General features: G+C 36.5%; 1 protein-coding gene across 3 annotated transcripts in view; it reads right to left on the bottom strand.

The window, feature by feature from the left end:
- The window catches only part of slc4a10b (solute carrier family 4 member 10b), a 36,852-nt gene that overhangs the window by 3,792 nt on the left and 8,955 nt on the right, over positions 1–24,105 (bottom strand). For all 3 annotated transcript variants that reach the window (XM_030124589.1, XM_030124590.1, XM_030124591.1), the window contains 20 exons: positions 21,844–21,925; positions 17,479–17,631; positions 17,230–17,368; positions 14,822–14,982; positions 12,990–13,175; positions 12,099–12,187; positions 9,826–9,983; positions 9,089–9,176; positions 8,368–8,514; positions 8,151–8,254; positions 6,758–6,932; positions 6,502–6,635; positions 5,953–6,198; positions 5,745–5,850; positions 5,236–5,397; positions 4,050–4,163; positions 3,757–3,918; positions 3,392–3,643; positions 2,313–2,381; positions 232–405 (listed from right to left, as the gene is read on the bottom strand). In XM_030124589.1, coding sequence (XP_029980449.1) covers positions 232–405; positions 2,313–2,381; positions 3,392–3,643; positions 3,757–3,918; positions 4,050–4,163; positions 5,236–5,397; positions 5,745–5,850; positions 5,953–6,198; positions 6,502–6,635; positions 6,758–6,932; positions 8,151–8,254; positions 8,368–8,514; positions 9,089–9,176; positions 9,826–9,983; positions 12,099–12,187; positions 12,990–13,175; positions 14,822–14,982; positions 17,230–17,368; positions 17,479–17,631; positions 21,844–21,925 — 2,901 coding nt within the window. The remainder of the gene's footprint in view (positions 1–231; positions 406–2,312; positions 2,382–3,391; positions 3,644–3,756; positions 3,919–4,049; positions 4,164–5,235; positions 5,398–5,744; positions 5,851–5,952; positions 6,199–6,501; positions 6,636–6,757; positions 6,933–8,150; positions 8,255–8,367; positions 8,515–9,088; positions 9,177–9,825; positions 9,984–12,098; positions 12,188–12,989; positions 13,176–14,821; positions 14,983–17,229; positions 17,369–17,478; positions 17,632–21,843; positions 21,926–24,105) is intronic.

Below are 24,105 nucleotides of genomic sequence, written 5' to 3'. Positions count from 1 at the left end.
CAATGAAGTATGGACGAAGAAAAAGGGCCAAATTAATTCAAGGATTCGTCTACTTGAGGAAGATTACAGTGACCTTGTAGTACTTTTACTCAGAGATACCACAGAGTAAATAAATAAATAAGCTTTTATCTTCCATGTGCCATTTTGACAGAATTTAACATAATAAGTACATATCAAAGCAACATGATGCAACTGTCTTATGCAGTCAGTATAAGTGGCCTGTCTACATACCATCATAGGAAAGACAATGGCAGCTTTGGAGGTCTTAATAACCCAGAGCATAATTAAACAGCTGAGCTGGATGATGGTGAAGAGGTGCACCTTCCTCAGTGGTACATGTCGTAAGTAGATGAAATCTGGTTGGTGCTTAGCCGGCATACCAAACAGCGTCAGGCGGTCAAAGAACTGGAAGAAATACATTGAGAACAATTATTCATTTTTTATCTTATCTTATTAATAAAGTGTCATTAATAAAATTAAGCATAGTTTAAAGGGGAAGTGATAACACACATGTATTATAAGTGTCTCTTCTATTGATGGATTGTCCTCCAGCTTTATGGCTTCAAGCAGCTTATTGAAGCTGATGGTTTTAGCTACAGTAGAGCTCCACAATCAAGAAGCCAGATTTTCTAATTAAGCATATCCAAATTCTCTTGTGCTGTGTAAAACACGCTGCCAATGAGATAAGCACATTTTGTTTGTCTAGATATCTTAAAACCAGTATAAAACTCTTGCAGCTGAACCACCATAATTGGCCTAATGGGAGTTTAAGCAAACTGTGCTTATTACATCGCAACAAAAACACTGTTATTTAAAATAAACCTCATAGTCTTGAACTGAGTTGTGCAAAAGTATGTCTCTTTCAAAAAATAAGGAAAACAAACGAAAAGGATCATTATGGAAACTATTATTACCCCATCCCCCAAAGGGAAGGCAAGGGGTATTGTTTTTAGTTTAGTTTGTTTCTTTATTTCTTTGTTTGTTTGTTGACGCTCTAGCAGCAAAACTATTGGTCGAATTCATTCCTTCATGTTTTAAATCTTTTTTTCCCCATTTACTTACAATGGGTGAAATTCCACATTTAGCAGCAAAACTATTGGTTGAATTCATACCAAATTGGGTTTATAGGTTACCAGTGACCCAGAATAGATCTGATTACATTTTTGGAAGAGTAGGCCAAAGTTCAAATTTGTTTTGATTTACTTCAAACTTGGCGCATATATAGAAGCACTTGAAATGTTGACATCAGCACATGCATAGACATGATGACATCAGCTGGATCGATGCCAGAATAAGCTACAATACGTGCGAGGGGCGGGGTTTGTTGTGCCTGGCACCACTTGTTTTAGCCTGTTATTAAATGTAGCTCACTATTAGCTGGGAAGAGAAAGTTAGTCAGAATCTCTTAAAATTAGGTTTATTTTCTCATGAACAACATACTTGACAGGACTTTCTTTGGAGAAAAAGGTAATTTCCTAAAAATTTGACATTTTTACTTTCTTGAAATTACTTTTGTGCAGTGTTGGTTTTACAGCTACACAGCTTCCTCTCATCATTCCAGTAGTTTATAATAATAATAATCCATCAGTTAAACACTATACAGCTCCTGGAAAAAGTACTGTATTTTTTCTCTTCAACATTAAACAAAAAAGAAAACCAAAGCTGCAGTCTACTGAGAATGTAGCTAAAAGTTCAAAGTAGTGTCTAATCAATGTGTTCATGGTTAAAGTTATACTAGTTCTACATCTCTTCAACTGGTGATGAGAACAGCTGTGTATGGAAGGTGTGTGTCTTACAGATGCAGTACTGGAAAGGTTCTTCAGTGTCAATATGTAAAGATTTAATAATTTGATGATGATTTGATAAACTTAAATAATAGAGCAAAGTCCGAAGTGGAAAAAGTAAGAAGCAAACCTAGCAATTAAATAACAATCAGGTGTTCCATAAATGCTGGGAACACACTAGAGGCCAATTAACACTTTATCTGGGCACTCAGACAATATGCAAGTAGTCTCCTATAGAGGCTGGATGGAAATGAATAGTCAACAGATCTGATGGAAAGGTTTGATATTTATAACCTCCGACCTGCTCATGTCCTAAAGTTTTAGATTTGGATGTGCAAACTACTTTCTTCTTGTGAGTGGTCTTTATTTCAGACAAACAAAGTGACCAAATAACTGTGGATTTTTGCAGAATGCTGCCTTTTTCATTTTTTTGATCATTGGACTTGGTCTGTCACTCTACTGAAGATCTGAGGCATAACTTTGAATATAAGTTGACTCAGAAGGTAATAAACTACAGCTCCATTTTACCTGAATGCCTCTGAGAGAAGATGCACCCATATAAAGGAAGACGCCATACAGCACAGGCATGGGAATGAACTGAAGGACAAAAAAAAATGCACTGAATCAATTATTTCATTATTTTGTTATTGTCTTTTACATTTTAGCAGCATGTACAGTCACGGAAAAAATTATTAGACCATCAAAAGTCATCAGAAGCAATGGTTATGCAATCAAGTACTAACTCCTGTGTGTATCATGTGACTAAAACAGACAGAAAAGAAGACATGGAATGCCTAAAAGTACTGTTTTTGACAGTGCAATGCCATAGCTATTGATGTAAGAACTGAAGTGATTTTGGTTATTATCCAGAAAACATGGAAAATGGCTAGGTATCAGCTCTAATATCTGATATGCAGCGACATTTCACTGAGTGCATTTTTCACCAACCATTACTCTGAAGATAAGATGCTTCAGTGATGGAAAACTGGTGGTGGAAAACTGTCATATTTTAGAAGAAAATTCTGTCTTTATACCAGAAAAAACACTGGAAAGATATAGTTTCTATTTTCTTTCTTTCTTTCTGTTTTTTTTTTTTTTGATTGACCACTAGATTAACTGATTATACAGTCGCGGAAAAAATTATTAGACCATCAAAAGTCACCAAAAATAATCAAATACTAACTCCTGTGTGTATCATGTGACTACAACAGACAGAAAAGAAAACATGGAATGCCTAAAAGCACTGTTTTTGTCAGTACAATGCCACAGATATTGATGTAAGAACTGAAGTGATTTTGGTTATTATCAAGAAAACATGGAAAACAGCTAGATATCAGCTCTGAAATTAAACTCTAATGAGCTATTTTTGCTGTTATCATTATATTTGTCCAAACAAATGTACCTTTAGTTGTACCAGGCATTAAAATGAACAAGAAATTTAAAAAAACAAGGATGATCTAATAATTTTTTCTGAGACTATAGGAGTTCAACTAAGGCAAAGGTAAATAAATGCTGTCCAATGCTGTAATTAAAAACAGTCATTTACATCCTTTAGAGTAGTTACAGCTCTATAATTGCACGTGCGTATAAAACTCAGGGTGACTGACCTTAAGCACAGATGTCATGAAGACAGAGCAGCCCATGAGGGTGAAGATCATGAGGCCAGTGAAGCGTTGCTCTCTGATGCCGAGGAACTTGGGCTGTTCCCCAGGCGCTGAGCACTCTGACTCAAGCTTCAGGCTGTTGACGTGGGTGATAGAGAGGACAGTGGCTGCTACGAACCAGGGCAGGCCCATTAAAGAACACACACCAAGCATCACTCCCACCATGAACAGATCCAGGTGGTACCCGCAGCCTTTCTGACAGGGGGAATATCAGTGAATAAAGTTGAATCATTCCGAAAATAAATCAGCATGACTCTACGGTGATGTAAATACCATCTGCAAAGGCCAAGTCTAGGACATTGATTTACCTTAAGTTTGTGTTCCTTCCTGTTGATAATGACAGCTGTGATCTGCTGGTCCATGAAGATGAGGATGGTACAAAGCAAAGCTGGGACCACCGTAATGACGGCTGTCCACCAGGGGTTAGGTCCCAGAGGGCTGATGAACCACCCACGGTCGTCTCTGGTTGGCTGGAAAGAAATGATGTGGTTGCTTAGACAGAAATAGTCGTCTGTTGAAAGACGCTTTTGGAACTTTGCTTTTTGACTTGTCCATTAAGCACATTTAAGCTTTTATTCTAATTTTATGTACAATATCTCACCTTAAACACACTCGGGACTTTGAGTTTAGGAGACGGGATCCCTAAGGCGTAGTCCACCAAGACCATAGTAAGGATGGCGAAGAAAACCGCAAAGTCACTGATGATGGCTCTCACCTGATTGAGAGGGCGGATGATTATAAATGCCTTTGAAAAACGTAGTTACATTTATTTTATTCTGTGGAAAATCTAATATGAATAGAATAGACTTTATTTGCCATTTGCACAGATACATAGCAGTATAGGTACATCAGAATTCTTGTGCGTTTCCCTGAGTCAGAATAAGGAGTAAGAAAAAAAGGGTAGAGATATGACAAAAAAGACAAATACAAAACATAAACACAGCTAAAAACATATAAAAACAGTTATTGCACATACAAGCACAAATACACATTTGTAAAATAGACTATTATAAAAAAAGAGTAATAATAATAAGAGTACTGAGAGGTAACAAGTTATTGCACATTTGAATTAGAATTAAAAGTACTGGGATGTTGTTAGCAGGTTATTGCACATTGAATTAAAAAACTGGGAGGTAGAGCAGGTTATTGCACATTCAGTTAAGAGCATGGTATTTGTTAAGTGACTGTGACAGTGTGGGAGACTCGTGTCCTGGGGTACTTCATACCCTCCTTAATGTCTTGTGCCACGAGTCTGACTGTGGCTGGGAAGAAGCTGTTGTGCAAACGCTGATGCTCGCCGGCCTGCAGTGTCTTATCATAAATAATGACAGGAGCTGGGTAGTTTTTCACCTTTTTATCATAGTTTTACAAATGCCACTTTTTTTTGCTTTGCCCATCTACAGATTTTGCCAAGTATTTGTAACATTTCAGCAACTTTATTAGTTTAGATTCAACTGTTCAGCTGTTTCACTGCTATGGATGAATTGCCACAGATATATAGAGTTTACAATCTGCTAGACATAATTGATTTTCTCACCCTTTCATTCTTTAATTAAGAGGACTATCCAAATTTAAATCCACATTTTTTGACTAATTTCTGTTTCTAATTAGATCTTAAATATTGAACACAAGCCATTGGAATGCTATGTTGAGCTGTATGAGGAGTGACCACTAGAGTGCACCACTGCACTATGCAATATATCCAAAGTCTGCAGAGGCAAGAGCTTTGTCTTCATTCATCAAATATAATACACACTAAAATAATGAGAATGTTTAATGCACAATACCTTTGTTGGGAAATAATTGCTGAACTTGAACTCTTTGAGGAAGGCAGACAAGAAGACAGTAGCAAAGAAGAGAATGACACACCAGAAGAGAACATCAGGAACATAGGGTCCATGGTGTCCACATGCACTGCCCACAAACTCCCCTTGCTTCTCAATACAGTCCTGTAATGACGGATACAAGTTCAGAATAATCAATGATTATCAATGCACCTGCACCAGCATACTCCTGATTACCACAAACAGAATTTATGAGCCACCGTATCCATAGAAAACTTCACCGAGTACAAAAATGTGCTTTTATAGTGATTTGCATCGTAATGTAATCCAATATAATCCAGCCCACATGCCCTTAATCTCCTCTGTTCTCCTCCATCTGGGAAAGCTTGCCACTTTAAGGTGGAAAATGCTCAGTCTGTCTTTGAGTGACTCTATACTTGCAGCTGCTGCGAGGATATAGAATACAAACAGCCCATAGATCCTATTTTTTAACAGCTCAGCGTAGGTAGTACCTTGACCTCCAGTGCCTCCCAGTAGATTTCTGAAGCAGTGATGTTGTTGAGCTCCCAATACTTCAGGGTGCCATTGGAGGGGTCAGTAGGCTCAACACATGAACATCTGTGGAAGCACATGAGCATCTGGGTAACTAAGTAATCCCTCATCTGTCAGGGATTTGCAAACCTTCTAAGAAATATACTTAGTAATTATTGTTCCACGTACGAGTAAAGGGTTAGTTTTTCCAGGTTGTTGTTCTTGTTGAAGGGATAGTGTTCTCCCAAGTGGATGAGTTTTTCCAAGGCCTCGTAGATGAAGATGATGCAAATGAGCGAGGCGAAGGCTTCCTCTGTAAAACGTGTGATGTAACAAACAAGGGAACTGGCATCTGTGGCCACCAGGATAATACAAAGTAAAGCCGTCCAGAGACCGATGCAGGTTCTCAGAGACAGGTAGGATAAACCATACTCCCTGTGTGGAGAGAGAGAGATGGAAAAAAAAAAACACATCCTGCATTAATCATTTACTCTGCATAATGAAGGGGATCACAATTTAAAGGGAATCACAATGAAATTTAATGACTGAATAAAAGGTCACCGGATGAAGAGGCCAGATGTGAGATATGGAATATCCTACCAAAAGCACATGACTATCAATGTAATTAGAAATGATGTAATATATAAATGAAATGAAGCGGAGGTCACTGGTTTTAACAATGTATATGTCGTTTAGTGAGATGATTTATGTGTACGTTCATATGAAATGAGAACGTACTTGCAGAATTTGAACAGTATCTTCTCGAAAACAAGCACTGGCCCTGTGCTGCCCAGAATGGTGAGGGGTTGCCCAGCGAACAGGGAATAGGCTATTCCAGTCAGTGAAGCTCCAAACAGTGACTCAATTGCACTCTGTAGAAGAAGAACAAGCAACAGAGGTATTATTGATTTACCACACTGGAGTACAGCTGTTGTTTTTATTGTGCTGAAAGGTTAGCGCAGCGAACAGTTAGAGGAAACGACAGGTGCATTACTATGCGTCCTTCTGTTGCCTCGCCCAGTAGTCCTCCAAAGGTGATGACAGGCGACATGCAGGCACAGTAGAGGAATAAGAAAGAGGCCACACACTGCAAACTAAAAGCATCAGTGTAGTCAGACAGATAGTGAGGGGCCTTGCGCTTGATGTCTAGAAAGAGACCTCCAAACCACCTGGAAACACAAAAACAAGAACATCATTGGTATTTTTTCACTACGTTGAAAGATAGAGGAAGAAAAAAAATCTCACATGCCCCCCCCCCCCCCCCCCCCCCCCCAAAAAAAAAAAGTGTCAGATTTTTCTCTCAGCTTCCCTAACTTGATTTTCCTCAAATTCTGCCTTCTTCTCAGTGCCCCTCTCATTGAGTTTGGATTAGTGTGATATGTCTCCATGATAGAAAAGTGGAGCTGCAAATAGAGATCTTGAGGCAGGATGTTTCCATGGAAACCACTTTATAACTAGAGACCAAGTTTACCCAGAAATAGCAGATCAACATTACAGTTGTATTTTTTTGGGTGATTTTTATTTCTTTTTTTATATTTTCAGCTACACTCTAAATTATTTTTGATATTTTTTAAGGCACCTTTGACAACAATGACTCTAAGAAATTAACCTTCAATTAAAAAAAATACAGCTTAGAGAACAGATCTGAGCACTGATTGTGAAGATAGAGGCTCTGCTAAGATTTAACCCATAAAGACCCAAACATCCACCAGCGACCAAAATCATCTACTGATCTACACTGTTTAATACCTGTTAATCCATTAATCCTATCAATACATGTAAATAATTGGTGTAAAATGTAGTTTGTCATCTTTTCATGGTCATCAGATATGACCCATTTGGACGTTCAGAGGCTCCGTAGTGAACATGGAAACACTGATTTACCAGGAAAACCCATGGAGAAATGCCAGTGGATGGACACACTTGGTTTATGTTGATTTAATGATATATTTTGATGAAAATGTCAGGGTTTTTTTTAGTTTTCTCTGTTTTTTGATACAATAACCCTTAATTTTAATCTGATCTTTTATGAACACCTACATGATCAGCACATTGAATTTTGGAGAATACCAGATTTTTACTGAAAAAAATGCAAAATACAGAGGGTTATTTTATAATAAATGGTGACAAATCATTTAATAAAAGTTAAATACAGAGAAAAAATCATTTAGGAACTACCACAAAAGTAGCACTGGGTCTTTATGGGTTAAAATACCATAAAATTCATTACTAGGCTACTCTGAAGGATGAACTATAAGTAGCGTGTTTAATAGCAACATCACAGCAAGATACACCATGTGACAGCTAAAAAACTCATCATATCCAGCATATTTAATCCCTTCCTATAAACATTAATATTGGAGACAAAGCTTTATCACGTCTCTCACCTTCCAGTACGTTGCAGTTCAGGACCGCCATGTTCACCATGTTCTTCTTCTTCATCACCATCCACTAATCCATTTGGTAAAGTGTTATTTTTCTTCCTCTTCTCCTGTTTAATAAATAGTTTGTTGTAACTGGGCTGTTATTCAAAGAAAAATTCCTAACAGTCACACTTTTTTTTTCAACGTGACAAGGAAACTTAACAAGTAAATTCCTGCTAACCTGAGAAGGAACATTCTTTGGAGGCTCTATTCGTATGGTCGGGTCCCATTCCCCTGGAGGCAGGACTGTCACCTGATCGAGGAATTCGTCGATCCCAGCGATCAGGTCATTTCGGTCTTTGGCTTTATATGCAACGTCATGGAAAACCTGCAGTCGGTAAAATACAGGAGGCTTATTCAATGCACTTTTACATGAATAAACACATATCACTTCTACCAACTTCAGTAAATGTACATTTATGGTCAAGCCCAGTCAAGCCTAAATGCATTTCCTATTTGAATCTATGGTATGACGTTCACATAAAAACAACCAGATTTGTTTTGTTGTTCAGACGTGGGACCTGTTATCTGTCAAATAACAGTTTTAGTCACTTACTGATCCAAATTCATCAAATCTATTCAGTCCAAAGACTTTATAATAAAGTTTGGATTCCTAAGCAGTGATGGATAGCAGCCTAAATCCAAGACAAAAAGGAGGACATGAGGGCTGACTAATCGCCAAAAGCATGTGATAAAAGCTCTCCGAGCTGTGATTCATGCTGCGAAATATCCATCACTTCAGAAATTTGCTGCGTTCTTCTGAACTGTGAATTTATTCAAAGTGTAGACAGAGAGACATCTGGTTGACATTTAAATCCATCACCCTCTTCTTCAAAACATTAATGTGTAAACAAACCCTACAAAATACTGACATGGTTTGGTGATTTTCAGTGAATGTATACCTCATCTGTCATCAGTGTTGCGATGGATCTTCCAATCTCATGATACTGAGGCCCTCTTCCAGTGGGACCCAAGAGAATGAAAAGAAACCTATAGACAAAGACAAACATTAGAAACTTCTTAGAACTGGATACCTCTACAGATTTTAAAGATAAGCCTTCAGGTTTTAGTTTAGTTTAGTTTAGTTTAATTCAGACACAAACATAATACAAAACATAGGGGGGAAAAATTAAAACATAACAACCAAAAAAAAAAAAAATAGAATAATAGAAACAAGGAACAAGTGTTGTGCCTGAAAGGGAGTAGGAAGGAGCCACTGCTCATCCAGTCCTACCCCCTGATTCCAGTCCTCAGATTGGTAGTACCTAATCACATGTTATCCAACATAAGATTGTGATTATCCACGAACACACCCCTACAAACCTGTACATCCACACACATACACTCACATACACATATACATACACACCATTTTATATCTACATCTGTACACCAACCCACGTCCGCACCCCCATGTATACCCACACACCATACAATATAACAACCTGACAATCCAAGTACGATCACACCCTTCCTTGAGCCAGATATTGTGACAAAACCATTTCTTTGTCCATTTTTTTGAATTTTCGAATGTTTGGACACCGTCAGGTTCTGATTGTTAATAAAACAAAATCACATAAATAGCAGAAGACATTCATTGAGTAGTTTTTGTTTGTTTTTTTTATCTGTTAGCAGTGACCTTGTGGCAATGGGAACTTCGGCCAGTCCGTTGAGCAGGACCGCAGGTGAAAGACGGACGAACGCCACCACTGGCTTGTTTAAAAAGTCCAGTTCTCCCACCATGACATTACAGGCCTCCGCTCCTGTTGGAATCTTTTTCATGAAATGAAGATCCATCTAAAAATGGACAAAAAGCACAGAATAATAGGCTCATTACACTTTATTTCACAGGTCCCATCAGTTTCAACTGCTTTCTCTTCTTGACATTACTTTACTTAACAATTATGTCATTTTAATTCCGGGTTTACTGTGACACTCAAATGGAAAAGGAAATTGATTTTTAATGCAGATGAGCATGCAATCCAACCATGTGCCATTGGTTTGATATAAATGGGTGTTACGTTATATTATACTCTCTTGCCTATGAAGTTGAAATAAATATTTTTGCCCCTTCCCATGAAATGTTGTGACAATGTGATTTATTCTTCATAGATAAAATGTAACTAGAACTCAGTATGCAATCACTCCACCAAGTCAAAGGTGATTGTTGATGTGTATAAATAGGAATAAAAAGAGGAATGTGAGTGAAAACAAAATTATTCCAACTTTATGGGTGACAGTGTATATTACTAGAAAACTAGAATGGATATTTATGTAAGTTTATGTACTATTTGTCACATGTTGACTGTGTAATTTCATAAATTTTCTTAAAATCTTGTATGCAAACTCCTATTGTATGGGCCTTTCTTAGAAAAATTACAAAGTATTATTAAAATTAAAACACCTAACTGCTAATCTTCAGCAAATTTGCCGTGAATTAAGATGAACAAACACAAAATCCATAAAAGAAAGTATTATCAAAAGCTCTTGAATATCCTCTCTGGTCACTTCATCATCTAAGCAGCTTTGACTGAGCACATACTGAAACATTCAATTCACTTTATAAATAAAACTATATTTTACACTCCTATAGATTAAGCACCATAAGGCGTCTAAATATAGTGCGGGTAGCCAGACTTTATCAAAGAGCATCAACAGATAAATCATATTTGTTAGAATTAAATATTACAGAAGATTAATGAAGCGTACAATAGATGACCCTGTGTGACCTGTTACGTAATAATGTAAAGGACATTTGTCTAGAGCTTAAAAGCTGACCTAGCCTATTATGTTATGTCTTTTTTCATTCTGTGATGTAGTGGATCAGGATTGTGCAGCATTTCTGTAACATGACAAAGTGTTAATTTTTCAGTGATAATTATGTGGAGTTGACAAGCCTTGACTGGGGTGTTGTTTGTTCCCTCATTGAGTTCATATGGCCTTTAGACAGGCAGCTGCTCCGAATGATACACTGATGGTCAGAACTTGTAGTGGAACTGACATTGTGCAACTGGTACCTACAGTCGCCGAAAAAATTATTAGACCATCAAAAGTCATCAAAAATAATGGTTATGCAATTAAGTACTAACTCCTGTGTGTATCATGTGACTAAAACAGACAGAAAAGAAAACATGGAATGCCTAAAAGCACTGTTTTTGTCAGTACAATGCCATAGATATTGATCCAAGAACTGAAGTGATTTTGGTTATTATCAAGAAAACCATGGAAAATGACTAGATATCAACTCTAAAATGACAAAATATTTTTGTTGTTATTATTCTATTTGTCCAAACAAATGCACCTTTAGTTGTACCAGGCATTAAAATGAACAAGAAATTGAAGAACACAAGGGGTGGTCTAATAATTTTTTTTCACAACTGTAGTTTCCAGATTCGCAAAATTATTAAATTGTTTTTTGTGTGTAATACTATTCACTTGCTACAGAAAGTCAATTTTGGCTGCAGCCAAGGCACAGAAATGTATAAATTGTGTGATGAGTTACATTCATTCAGTTCAACAGAGTAAAAATACAGATAACGTAGGTCAAATAATGACTGGACAAAAGGTTGAAATGATATATGTACATTATGCAAAAGGGTTTTGTCTTTGTCTCCTCTATGTGTGTTTTTCATGTGGTAATCATCTGAGGTGAAAGACCTTTATCTTACTTAGCAGGGTTTTAACCTTAATCCTTAACTAGATGCCCTTTTCCATTAAAATACCAACAACCTCCTGTTCATTCTTCAAAATGCAGCCTGTTCATATTCATCACATAAGGAGAAGTGTATTTGTTCCAGTTATATATACACATATATATCATTTGATCTTAAATAGATGTAATGACTTTTTCAATCATTTACATAATTTGAGATTCATGCATGTCAGTGCATGTGTACAGTGTACGTACTATACCTTGCTAATGTCCACAGAACTATTCTCTCTACTGACGTCGCCTTTCACATCTGGGCTTGCCAACTGAGACTGGGACGCTGTCATCTGACCTGTATAATCCAGACAGGGGAGTGATGAATGAATGAAAGTCTACTGAGTGACTGATGACATACAGCGGGTTTACTTTCCCCTTAACTGATCACTGTCTCTACAAATTCACAGTCGATTTGTGATCAGGTGTCTTTGCACTTATAAGGATGACTAGCATGTAAGTAGAGATGACAAAGGTATGAAACGTGTCATGTAGGGCAGCTTTCATAGGTGTTATTGTGGATAAAACCAGCAGTATTTTCAGTAAACCTATTATTACCCAGCTGGTTGACAGGTCAAAAATAATTGTGTTGAAATAAGTTCACAAAGCAGGAAGTGGAGCTTATCATAGTGACATGAAAATGCTCATGATGTAACACCTAAATCTAGTCTATTAGAAATGATTGAGTAGCTAATAAATAACTTTAATAACTGGGTAGTCTGATGTTCAGAATGTATACAAGTTAAGGCCTCGTGTGCAGAGGGATGTACATTTGTTAAGTATTTACACCTGAATAAATACAGTATTACACTGCAAAAAAGAGGGTCTAAAAACAAGATAAAAACACTAAATCTGAGGGAAAAGGTACTCAAAACAAGTGAAATATCTGTCCATGCAAGACAGATTGTTAAATCTAGAAATAAGCAGGTCTACAGATGTATGAACACTTAAAATAAGAAATTGACTCTTAACACAAGATAAATTATCTAACACTTCTAAATCTAAGTTTTGTTTTAACTTGGTAAGAACCAAATCATTTGCAGTGTATTGCCCAAAACCCATGGTCACAGATCAGATCAGAGTTTGTTTTGCTTCTTCACCATTTTTGTCCAGGTGGAGCTCAGATGCGCGTCGACCCATGTCTGCAATGGATCGGACTATTGGTAGGCGGTTCGCCAACTTCTTCTGTTTCTGGTGATGGTGCTGCTTCAGCAGAGTTTCACGCACTTTACCTCGGAGTTCATCTCCCAGTGGTGAGTATAACTCCTGATGGTCCAAGACCATGTCTGAGGGAGACACAGAAAAGGTGTTTACTGGTGATTTAACTAATGTATATGGAAAAGTACCAAAATCTGAGAATCTGCCACTGCAAATAAATGTCCTGCTTTCAAATCCTAGAAGAAAATATCAGCAAAATTTATTTATCATGTACTTAGTATGAAAAACAAAAGCAATCATTGTAAATGGACCTGGTCAGTGTTGTGATACTATGTTACGCTCTACGAATTCAGGTTCTTCTTTGTTAACAGTAACATGGGCTATACTATAGTGTCTTAATATAATCTTATTGTGTGATAAATATCATTTCAGTGAATACTTCTGTTTCATCTTTAGGGTTAATTTTGTTTACATTGTCATCCACGCTGCATCGGAATGTGTTTGTTAGGTTTTTTTACTCAATTTTACTCAACGCTGATTGTTTTATCATTAGAACTGCTTTAAATGTTGTGACTCTAGATTTCTGTAATATTTGTCAGATTCTGAACATAAATATAATTTTAATTCAAGAGTAACTCTCTTGGTTCTCCATCTCTCACTTAGAAAAATCAGCATTTAAACTTATAAGAACTATGGACTGGATATTTTTCAGGAATGGAAAGTCCTACAGGCTGCAGGTGTGGTGTGTGCAAGTATTTTTGCCCACACGATGTCTTTGTATGTTAGTGTTAGTACTTTAATCTACAATAATGCATCATATTCTATCTATATTATAAAAGCCAAGTGGCCTTTGTGTGTGCATGTGTGTGTGTCTCAGGAATCACACAAAATCCGTAAAGAGCTGACTGCTGCAGTTTGGCATACTTTCAGGTTTTTGGTCATGGAAGACAGTAGTGAAGACCACAAGTTGATATGACCAATATTTTGGGAGATATTAGTAATTTCGGAATACAATAGCCTTACAATCACATCACTATGCCCAGAACACTTTGGCGGTGACTGCTGGACAAATGCAGTACAGCATGCATGAATACACAACAGCATAAAAACTACTAAATCTAGAACCTGTGGATCTCCACGGGTCAACATGCTAGTTAGATCATCACTGTTCTGTCAGAACCACGTATCTCCAAGAAATCAGAAAAACAGTCCCGTTTTCAGCTTTGTAACAATACCTTTTACAGAAAATCCAAGACAGTTTATTATATTATATTATATTATATTATATTATATTATATTATATTATATTATATTATATTATATTGTTACTATATTATTAGGTTTATTGAGCTTAAGAAGAGGGACAATTTTACAGTCAACCCACAGATAAACATTCATTTATCACAAGGAGCACATTTGGAGATTTGTGGTTTTCACTGGACAGGATGGGGTGTAATCTGAACAGTAACTATCACTGTCAAACAAAAATAATGGAGTCAAAATTTGCAGGATCTCAAATTAGCCCTTCAGTCCAGCGCCTCAGTAGAAGTATTTAGTTACACTCTATCGCTGCTACTTCCATTTATATTTCAGTTTTCAATATGATAAATAAATCCATTTGAAGTGTGACATGCACATAAAACAAAAGTCAGGACCATAGAGTCTTAGCATGAATATGATGCAAACACATTTATTCATGTAGGTGAGACTTTAAAAGGTCAAATTCAAGTACAGCACATACAGATAATGTCGTTTCCTGTAAACCACGCCTGACCTGCAATCTCTTCGATGGTATTCGCCCTCATGTCCAGCAGCACCGTGCTATTGATAATGCAACTGCGCAGCTCAAACAGACTGTGCAAAGACAGAGTGGCAACGTAGGGTTTACTCCACCGCTCTCCCCCATCCTCAACATCCTCCTCAAATTTCAGCCACCTGTAACAGAAGTTGGAGTTCAGTCAGGAGAGTCCAGCAGACGGCAAACAGGCCCACCATCTGTTCTGGCAGCAATAACAACATTCAATCAATCTGGGTCCCTCTCTCCCCACATTTACTTTTAATATCTCTGTTTCTGTCTCAGTTGTACTCATTTAGTGTTCCTCCTTATTGCCTCTTGCAGGGTTTCACTGTAAATAAAATATGTCTGATTTCCTTCGTTAGTGGCTCCCAAACTTTTGCATCTCAAGAGACTTTGTTTTATGTTTTCTCTTTCTTCATGATTTTAACAGTTATTGATTATTTGATAATTATTGTGACTTGGAAAATTATTTACAAAATTAATTCACACTATAGATACAAATATAACAAGTGGTGCCAAGCACAACAAACCCCGCCCCTCACACGTATTGTAGCTTAATTTGGCATCGATCCAGCTGACATCATCATGTCTATGTGCGTGCTGATGTCAGCATATCAATTGCCTCCATATATGTGAAAAGTTTGAAGTAAACTGAAACAAAACTGATGTTTTAATACACATGTGAAATTTGACCCATTACAAGTAAATGGAGAAAAAACTAGAAAAGCACTTGGAGAGCGCAAACCTCCGCCAAGGCAGATCAGCCCCCCCCGATCACCACCAAAATTTAATTATTTGTTCCTTGCGCCAGTATCAACATTTCCTGACAATTTCATCCAAATCCGTCCTTAACTTTTTGAATTATCTTGCTAACAGACAAACAGACAGACAGACAGACAGACCCCAATGAAAACATAATGTCCGCCGTGCCTTGGCAGAGGTAAAAAGATGAAAAAATTTCATAAAAATTCGAACTTTGATCTACTTTTCCCAAAATGTAACCACATGTATTCTAGGTCACTGGCAATCTATAAACCCAATTTGGTATGAATTCAACCAATAGTTTTGCTGCTAGAGTGTTAACAAACAAACAAACCAAAACAAACCCCTCCCCTTTGAAGGCAGGGTAATAAGTAGATGGAGGAACTGTGACATCACCCGCTGGTGTCTGAACTGTCATTTTGAAGCCTGAAGTTTTCAGTTTGGCCATTGTTATGTTGGGTTTTTGGAGCCAGGCATGACCATATTTGGACAAAATGGGTGGTGCAACAGGAACCCAAGGAATCAGAGGTGAACTAACGCTAGGTCCTAGCTTAGTGACTTGACTAATTTTGTCAAGTACTATGTAACAAAGTAATTTCGCAGTTCTGTTACTGGAACTTATTAACCACAAATACAGTGGAATAAATAAAAAAAGTGTGTATTATCAAATGAAAATTCTAACTTGGAAGTTGAGTGGACTGTCATATATTTCATTTCTGTCATTTAAAACCTCGTCAAGTCTTCTGTTCGTCTTGAAACTTGACTGACAGAGGAAAAATCTAAAAATTGACCACGAGAATGAAAACATATATCTGGAAAAAAAAAAAAAACAGCCTCTATAAACCCCTTTGCATTTGATATGTTTTTTACCATTTTGTTTTGACAATATGAGATTTATTACATTAATTTTGTGAAGTTTTATAACAGGTTTCATTTAACACATCAGATGTTTTTAATTGTTTGTGCTGCTTCTTATCATGGGGTCAGAGGTCACTTAAATTGTGACTTTAACCTTTACAACCAGTTTAGTTCAGTTTTTTGAGTGTCTTTTAAGGTTGTATGCGTATTTTCTTGTAGTATCTGAAGGAAAAATAACCCAAAAAAATGTATGCTCATTTTAAACCTGCAAAAACAACAACACTAAAGGTCTTTAGCTTTGTACAGTTCTGGATTGACTTTTAAGTCTACATGAGCCAGAGCTTTTTGGGTCTTCCCCTAGTGGCCTTCAGTGGTATTACAACTGTAAGATACTTCTGCTTTGGCTTCATATTGGACCTATTGAGGAGAAATGCAATTTTGTTGTATGAACGACATGCAATGACAATAAAGTATTCTATTCTATTTTATTCTGTTCTATTCTAAGGTCCCATTAAAAGTAAAACTACAACTAATTTTTTCACAAAATACAAAAATCTGCCATCAAACAGACAAAAGAACAAATACAACCATGAATTAAAATTACTTAGTGTAATTGAACACTGACGTTGACACACAGCTACATCCCTCATCAGTATAAGTGGGATCTCCTACATGACCAGTCCATTCAATCAGCGTTTTCAGAGTTGATATATAGGTCATGGATGCATATAGACACTATAATAATAACATGACAGTTGCAGTACCTGGCACTTTCTCTCCATTCAGAATCCTCTCCATCTTTCACACAGATCTCATCCATTTCTGTAAAAAGGTCATGAGGAATGTGCTCCTCGTCATCATCCTCAGTGCCCAACAGGAACTGTACTCTCTGGGAGGGAGTATCTGGAAACAAACGGAATTACACAAACTGAAAAGGTCATACTAAGCATTTAAGGTTTATTAGGGGAAAATGAACAAATAAGCAAATATTATGATGGTGTTGCAGCCAGTACCATAAATTGGAGACTCTCTGCCCTCAACCAAGGTGGGGGCTCGGTCCATGCTCCGCCTCTTGTGTTTGTTTCCATGGTGACGGTGCCTGCGATGGCTGCGATGCCTTGTACTGCCCAAAGGGACGTGGACCCCAATATATAAAGTCCTGTGGCCTGGGGACATAACATAAAGAGATCAACTCTAATCTGCCTTTGTGCATCTAAATGTGCATTGATGCAATAGACATATTCAATAATATTTTCAGTGATTGTAGAAAAATATATATTTTTAGATTCCATTTAGCTTTAGTGATAATCCTGATCATTTTTACTGTAATGGAAGTGCATTACTCAAATAGACAATATGTATTTATAACATGATGTTCACAGCTGCTGTGTGTCATTTTATATGGTGCATCAAGTTAACATCACCTTTTATGGCATTATAACATTACTAAACTGACTCACACATATTAAAGATCGACTGGTCAGGATATGGAATTGTTGTGTAATGCTCATTATTATAGGCAGTATAGATAACAACTCTCTATTTTTACCCCACCCCCCAAAGGGGAGGCAAGAGGTATTGTTTTGGGTTCAGTTTGTTTGTTTGTTAACACTTTAGCAGAAAAAACTATTGGTTGAATTCATACCATCTTGGGCTTATAGATTGCCAGTGACCCAGAATAGATCTGATTTCAATTTGGGAACAGTATGTCAAAGTTCAAATGTTATGAATTTTTGTATCTTATTTATTTCCTATTTACTTATAATGGGCAAAATTTCAAATGTCTGTAGCAGCAAAACTTTCAGTTAAATTTATACCAAATTGGGTTTATAGATTGCCAGTGACCCAGAATAGATGTCATTACATTTTGGGAAAAGTAGGTCAAAGTTTATACTTTGTAAGATTTTTAAAAAAAATCTTCCCATTTACTTATAATGGGCAAAACACATGTGAGGGTTTGTTGTGCCTGGTACCACTTGTTAACTCAGATTTTGTTACTTTACTGAACTGATTTTATCTCACTATATCTATGATTTTACTCAAGCAGAGAAATATAGAGAAGAGCTGAATTATTATGTATTTTTCAGGGATGCCGTATAGCTGTTGATAAAGTGTACACAGAGCTGCTGATGAAACACCATGTGGGTTTCCTGGTGTATGTTCATGTGTGACAGATCCGGCGACAGTAAACACATAGTTGCTGCGCTCTGAATGCCTGATTAATCCACCCATAAGTGTGTTATAATGACAGTTGGTTTGGTCTAAAGAGACCACATTAAACATTATGCATTAAAAGTAAGAACTGAAACACATGATGTGTTAATCAGTGTTCTATATCTATAATTGAGGGGGTTATGTTTGTATCTAAGTCCCTGTTTTTAGCCTGTTGCCTTATTATCATGTCTTCTTTCCCAGTAGAGACTGTAACAATGCATTGTGTAAAAGCACAGCATTATGTACTAACTTGACAAATGTGAAACAGTTTCACTTTTTTACATACATCTACATTTAATATAATCCTGTTTACATTATATTTGGAAATCCTCTGAATTCGTTGTTTATTCTAAGATCTATTGCACTGTCTATCTATCCTAAAATGATTCCTCCTCTGTGGGTTCAACCATTTTTTTTTATAAATTTTATAACCCTTTTTATAAATACACTGTTGCCCATAAAATTGGAATACATTTTCCCCTCTTCTCATGAAATTCTTTTGACAATATGATTTATTCTTGATAGATTAAGTGTTACTGGGACTCAGTATGTAAGGTCAAAGGTGATTACTGATGTGTAGAAATAGGAATAAACAGAGGAATGTGTCTGAAAAGAAAATTTTCCCAACTTTATGGGTAAAAGTGAACGAAAATATTTAACTGAATGTAATGACATCCACACAGATGCAGTTTTTAATTCACAGTTTGTATGTAATATCTAATATATCTAATAAATTCCACCTAGTTATTACAAAATGCAGATCTGTACATGTTACATTTCAAACAGTCACACCAAATTAATGTATGTGAGTTTTAGTTATTGACTCTTATCTTAGTCTATGCAGCTAAATAAAAGCAGTAACTATATCAGCCTTTTTTTAATTCCATTGACATATACAGGTAAAAAAAAAAAAAAAAGTCAGCTTTGTTGCCAGTTTTTGCATCGCATGCAGAAAACTGAACTACCACCAAACTCTGAGATTTTATGTCAAAGGAAAATATTTTAATTCTATCAAAGTTGACAACAGCAGTACAGTTTTGATAGAGCTCCTCAAATAGGCTTCACCTTCTTCAAAATGCAGCTGCAACTCTCATACTGTGAAATAACAAATAGGATGGAATAATTTATTGTAAAATGCTAGATTTTTACACATTACATTTAGACTATTATAAAATGCGGAAGTTATTGCTTTTGATGTGAAAATGTGTTACATTTCATGAAGTTATTACATAATGCAGTGTTTACTAGAACTCTGGGACTGAAAGTTGTCCATTCGTCTGCAGATGAAAATGGCAAAAGCTGCTGGTATTTAACTACTCCAAGATTCTGAGTCCTAATGTTTTTGTTTTGATTGTTCATGTTCAGTGACTATGAAATTACTGATGCAAACTCTGCTCACCCACAGTTTCTAACTCCCACTCTGCTCTTATACTTTAACTATAAAAAAAGCTGTTAAGAGGAAAGCAGCAGTTGTAAGGACAGCGTGGGTGAACTCAGCTGCAGCAGCCTTTCCCTGCTTGAAGCGTTTGTGTTCCTGCTGCACACGGCGTCCGTACCAGTGTTGTATAAAATACTGGAAAGTCACACTTGAGTCGAAGTACAGGTATTCTACCAAAAAATTACTTCAAGTTCAAGTCACCAACTGAAATGCTATTCAAGCCTTAAAGTATCTAGTATTTTCTGTATTTAAATATATCAAGTAATCTATAGTTAAATGTACTCAAGTAATGAAAGCAAAAGTACAAGTACATGTTAATAACAACAAAAGGCAGGCAGAATTTTGAATATTATTAAGTTAATCCAGGATTTTAAAACATGATAAAGTAAAAGACAAGCAGTACAAATATTGAAAATGATGTGTACATCTCACACACTTCAAAAATAAGGTTCCAAAAACCTAAACAGGAGTAGGTTACTGCCGGTATTAATGTCAGAATTTGGAAAAAAAAACAAAAAAACAAGTGGTGTCAGGCACAACAAACCCCACCCCTCGCACGTATTGTAGTTTATTTTGGCATCGATCCCACTGATGTCACCATATCAATTACATCTATATATGTGCCAAGTTTAAAGTAAATTGAAACAAAATAGATTTTTATAGACGTTTGAAACCCATTATAATTAAATGGGAGGAAAAATTTTTTTTTAAAAATTCATTAAAAATTTGAACTTTGACTAACTTTTCCCAAAATGTAATGACATCTATTTTGAGTCACTGGCAATCTATAAACCCAGTTTGGTATGAATTCAACTAATAGTTTTGCTGCTACAGACATTTGAAATGTTGCCCATTATAAGTAAATGGGGAAAAAACAATTTAAAAAATTCATTAAAAAAATTAACTTTGACTTCCTTTTCCTAAAATGTAATCAGATCTATTCTGGGTCACTGGCAATTTATAACCCAATTTGGTATGAATTCAGCCAATAGTTTTAATGCTAGAGTGTTAATAAATAAACAAACAAACCAAATCAAAAACAATAACCCTTGCCTCCCCTTTGGGGGGCAGGGTAGAAAAAAAAAAAAAAAGGAAAAGAAAACTATGAATCTTAAATGGCACCTCATAACATGGAGCCTACATTACACTTCGTAAACAAGGAATCCAAAATCTAACCCACTGACATAAAACCAACCTGTTTTTTGTCAGAGCTTCATTCAACTCTCCCTCACATCAAACAGATTGTCAACAGGTTGAGTGTGGACCATCGTTTGCACATGCACATTACACGACTAGGCCCAATGACAAACCAGCTTTGTTGCTGTCACCAGTAATCTCAGCGGTGAAAACCCCAATTTTTGTTAAGTTATATTTTGTAACGAGTAATGATACTGTGCATTAAAAATGTATGGGAGTAGAAGTATGCAATTGAATTAGGAAATTAAGTGAAGTAAAAGTGAACATAAACAAAATAAAAAAGACCGGTAAAGTACAAATTAAGTGAAGTAAAAGTGAACATAAACAAAATAAAAAAGACCGGTAAAGTACAAATTAAGTGAAGTAAAAGTGAACATAAACAAAATAAAAAAGACCGGTAAAGTACAAATTAAGTGAAGTAAAAGTGAATGTAAACAAAATAAAAAAGACCGGTAAAGTACAAATTCTCCCAAAACATACTTGAGTACAGTAGTGAAGTATTATTACTTTGGTCCGTATGGCCACGTACCTTCAAGATCTTCTTGCTCAAAGTTGGTTCCCTGCTGGGACCGTGTGCCTCCTCTGTCCAGCACAGCCTCATCATCAGTCCGCTGTGAAGCACACAATAAACAAAAACATCTTCAGCATCATCACATGAACACAATGATTAACTAGAATATGACAATGGGTGAATCCTCCAGTGCAGTGATGTAGAAATCTGAACATTACAGGCTTAACATTTAATAAAATGTGTATTGACTTGGTGTTCTCTCACAGTCGACACCGTAATGAACAAACACATTATCCAACTGTATAGTGTGGTTGTTATGGAAACTAATTGCATGTGTCATCTGGAAGGGGAAAGGGCATCATCTTAGTCCAAACAGAACGCTTTGCACAATGGGAACAACAAATTACCTTCCCACAATTACACCTTTTCTTCATTTCAGAGTATATGCTTTCCAAAGAGCTGCACAACTTTTGAGGGTCTGGGATAGATAGATAGATAGATAGATAGATAGATAGATAGATAGATAGATAGATAGATAGATAGATAGATAGATAGATAGATAGATAGATAGATAGATAGATAGATAGATAGATAGATAGATAGATAGATAGATAGATAGATAGATAGATAGATAGATAGACAGACAGACAGACAGACAGACAGACAGACAGACAGACAGACAGACAGACAGACAGACAGACAGACAGATAGATAGATAGATAGATAGATAGCTTTTCATTTTGCAATCCTTTTCTGCCTTTTAGAAACATATGTTTAGGTTAAAAATCTAATTTATGCATCTTTTTTATGCAGCCCACATGCTGACCCAGGTTCAGTAAAAAAACACTGGAAGTTGCCCTGATGAGACAAAACATTGTTTTATAACCGGCTGTAATCGATTCTGTTCTGGTTGTGCTATGTAGGCTGTAACACTGGAGGTCATTCAAACAGCAGGTTTTGTGCTGGTGAGAGGATGCAGACAGTCAAACACAGACATGATACCAAAGCAAGCACTGGGAAAAAAAAAACACATAATCCTCAGTGAGCTTTTGTTCAGATTATGAGAGAGACTAGTGAATGACAGGCTGAAAATGTCATTAAGGCTGTCTGAGCATAAGAGATTTCACATGCTCCTGTCCTGCAGTAGTACTCCAGGCTGTCGATAACCCATCACCTATTCTACGTGATCCATGTAATCAAAATGATTAATTAGCAGTTACCTAAATCAAGTTAATATTCTGACAGCTTTAAATGTGAAATACAGCAGGACGCGCTGTCCTTACCATAGCAGGAGAGGACATGGATCTATTTGATTAGTGTCAGATCACTGAGAAAAGCAGCATTCTGTGGTGTGAAGAGTTGGACTGCTTATGTAATACTCGAGAAACAAGATGAGAAGGAAGAGGCGGCAGGAGTTAACAGCAAAAAAAAAAAAAAAAAAAATCACATAAATCGCTCTTTCTCTCATTTAACCGTGCACACTAAGACCACCACCTGAATTCTGCGTCCACTTCCTTCCATGTATGACCCTGTGTGTTGTAGTAGGATTATTGTAGCTTTTTATAACACTCACTACTCCTAAAACACCAACGCAATATCACAACTCAGCATGAACATTCACAGATACGGAGCGAGGTAAATTCACAGACCACCACTGTTTTTCTTTAGTCCAGTATGGAGGAACAAAAACAGCAGCCTATTAGCACCTGAGAACAAATGCAGCTTTCATGACCCAACTGAGAGAGCGAACAGCACACACATGAGAGGAAAAAACAGGGCTATGTATGGATAAATGATTTCTGAAACAACTACCTGAAAATCCCAAACTCCAAGGCAGCAACTTATTGAGTTAATAATTCTTTACTTTATAATAAATACAGTCTAATTATACTTCATATTTATTTAGCTTCAGCATGACTTTTATACCACATAGATACCATGCGTAGAATCAGGCATTTTCATTTGTAGGCAATGCTGCAGAAAGACCCAAAAATCCACCATCGACCAAAAGCATCTACTGATCTAAGCTGTTGATCCACTAATTCTATCAATACATGTAAATAATTGGTCCAAAATACAGTTTGTCATCTTTTCATGGTCATCAGATATGACGTTCAGAGGCTTTGTTGTTACCGTGGAAACACCGTCATCTTCTATAACATTGATTCACCAGTAAAACCCATGGAGTTGAATCAATGACAGTGGATGGACACACTTGTTTAATGTTCAGTCATTGATATATTCTACTAAAAAAGTGACTTTTTCTTCATTTTTTTCTGT

The sequence above is a fragment of the Sphaeramia orbicularis genome, chromosome 21 (genome assembly GCF_902148855.1).
Source record: "Sphaeramia orbicularis chromosome 21, fSphaOr1.1, whole genome shotgun sequence".
Lineage (NCBI taxonomy): Eukaryota > Metazoa > Chordata > Actinopteri > Kurtiformes > Apogonidae > Sphaeramia > Sphaeramia orbicularis.
The sequence above is the reverse complement of the archived record's forward strand: the minus strand, read 5'-3'. Positions and strand labels throughout refer to the sequence as shown.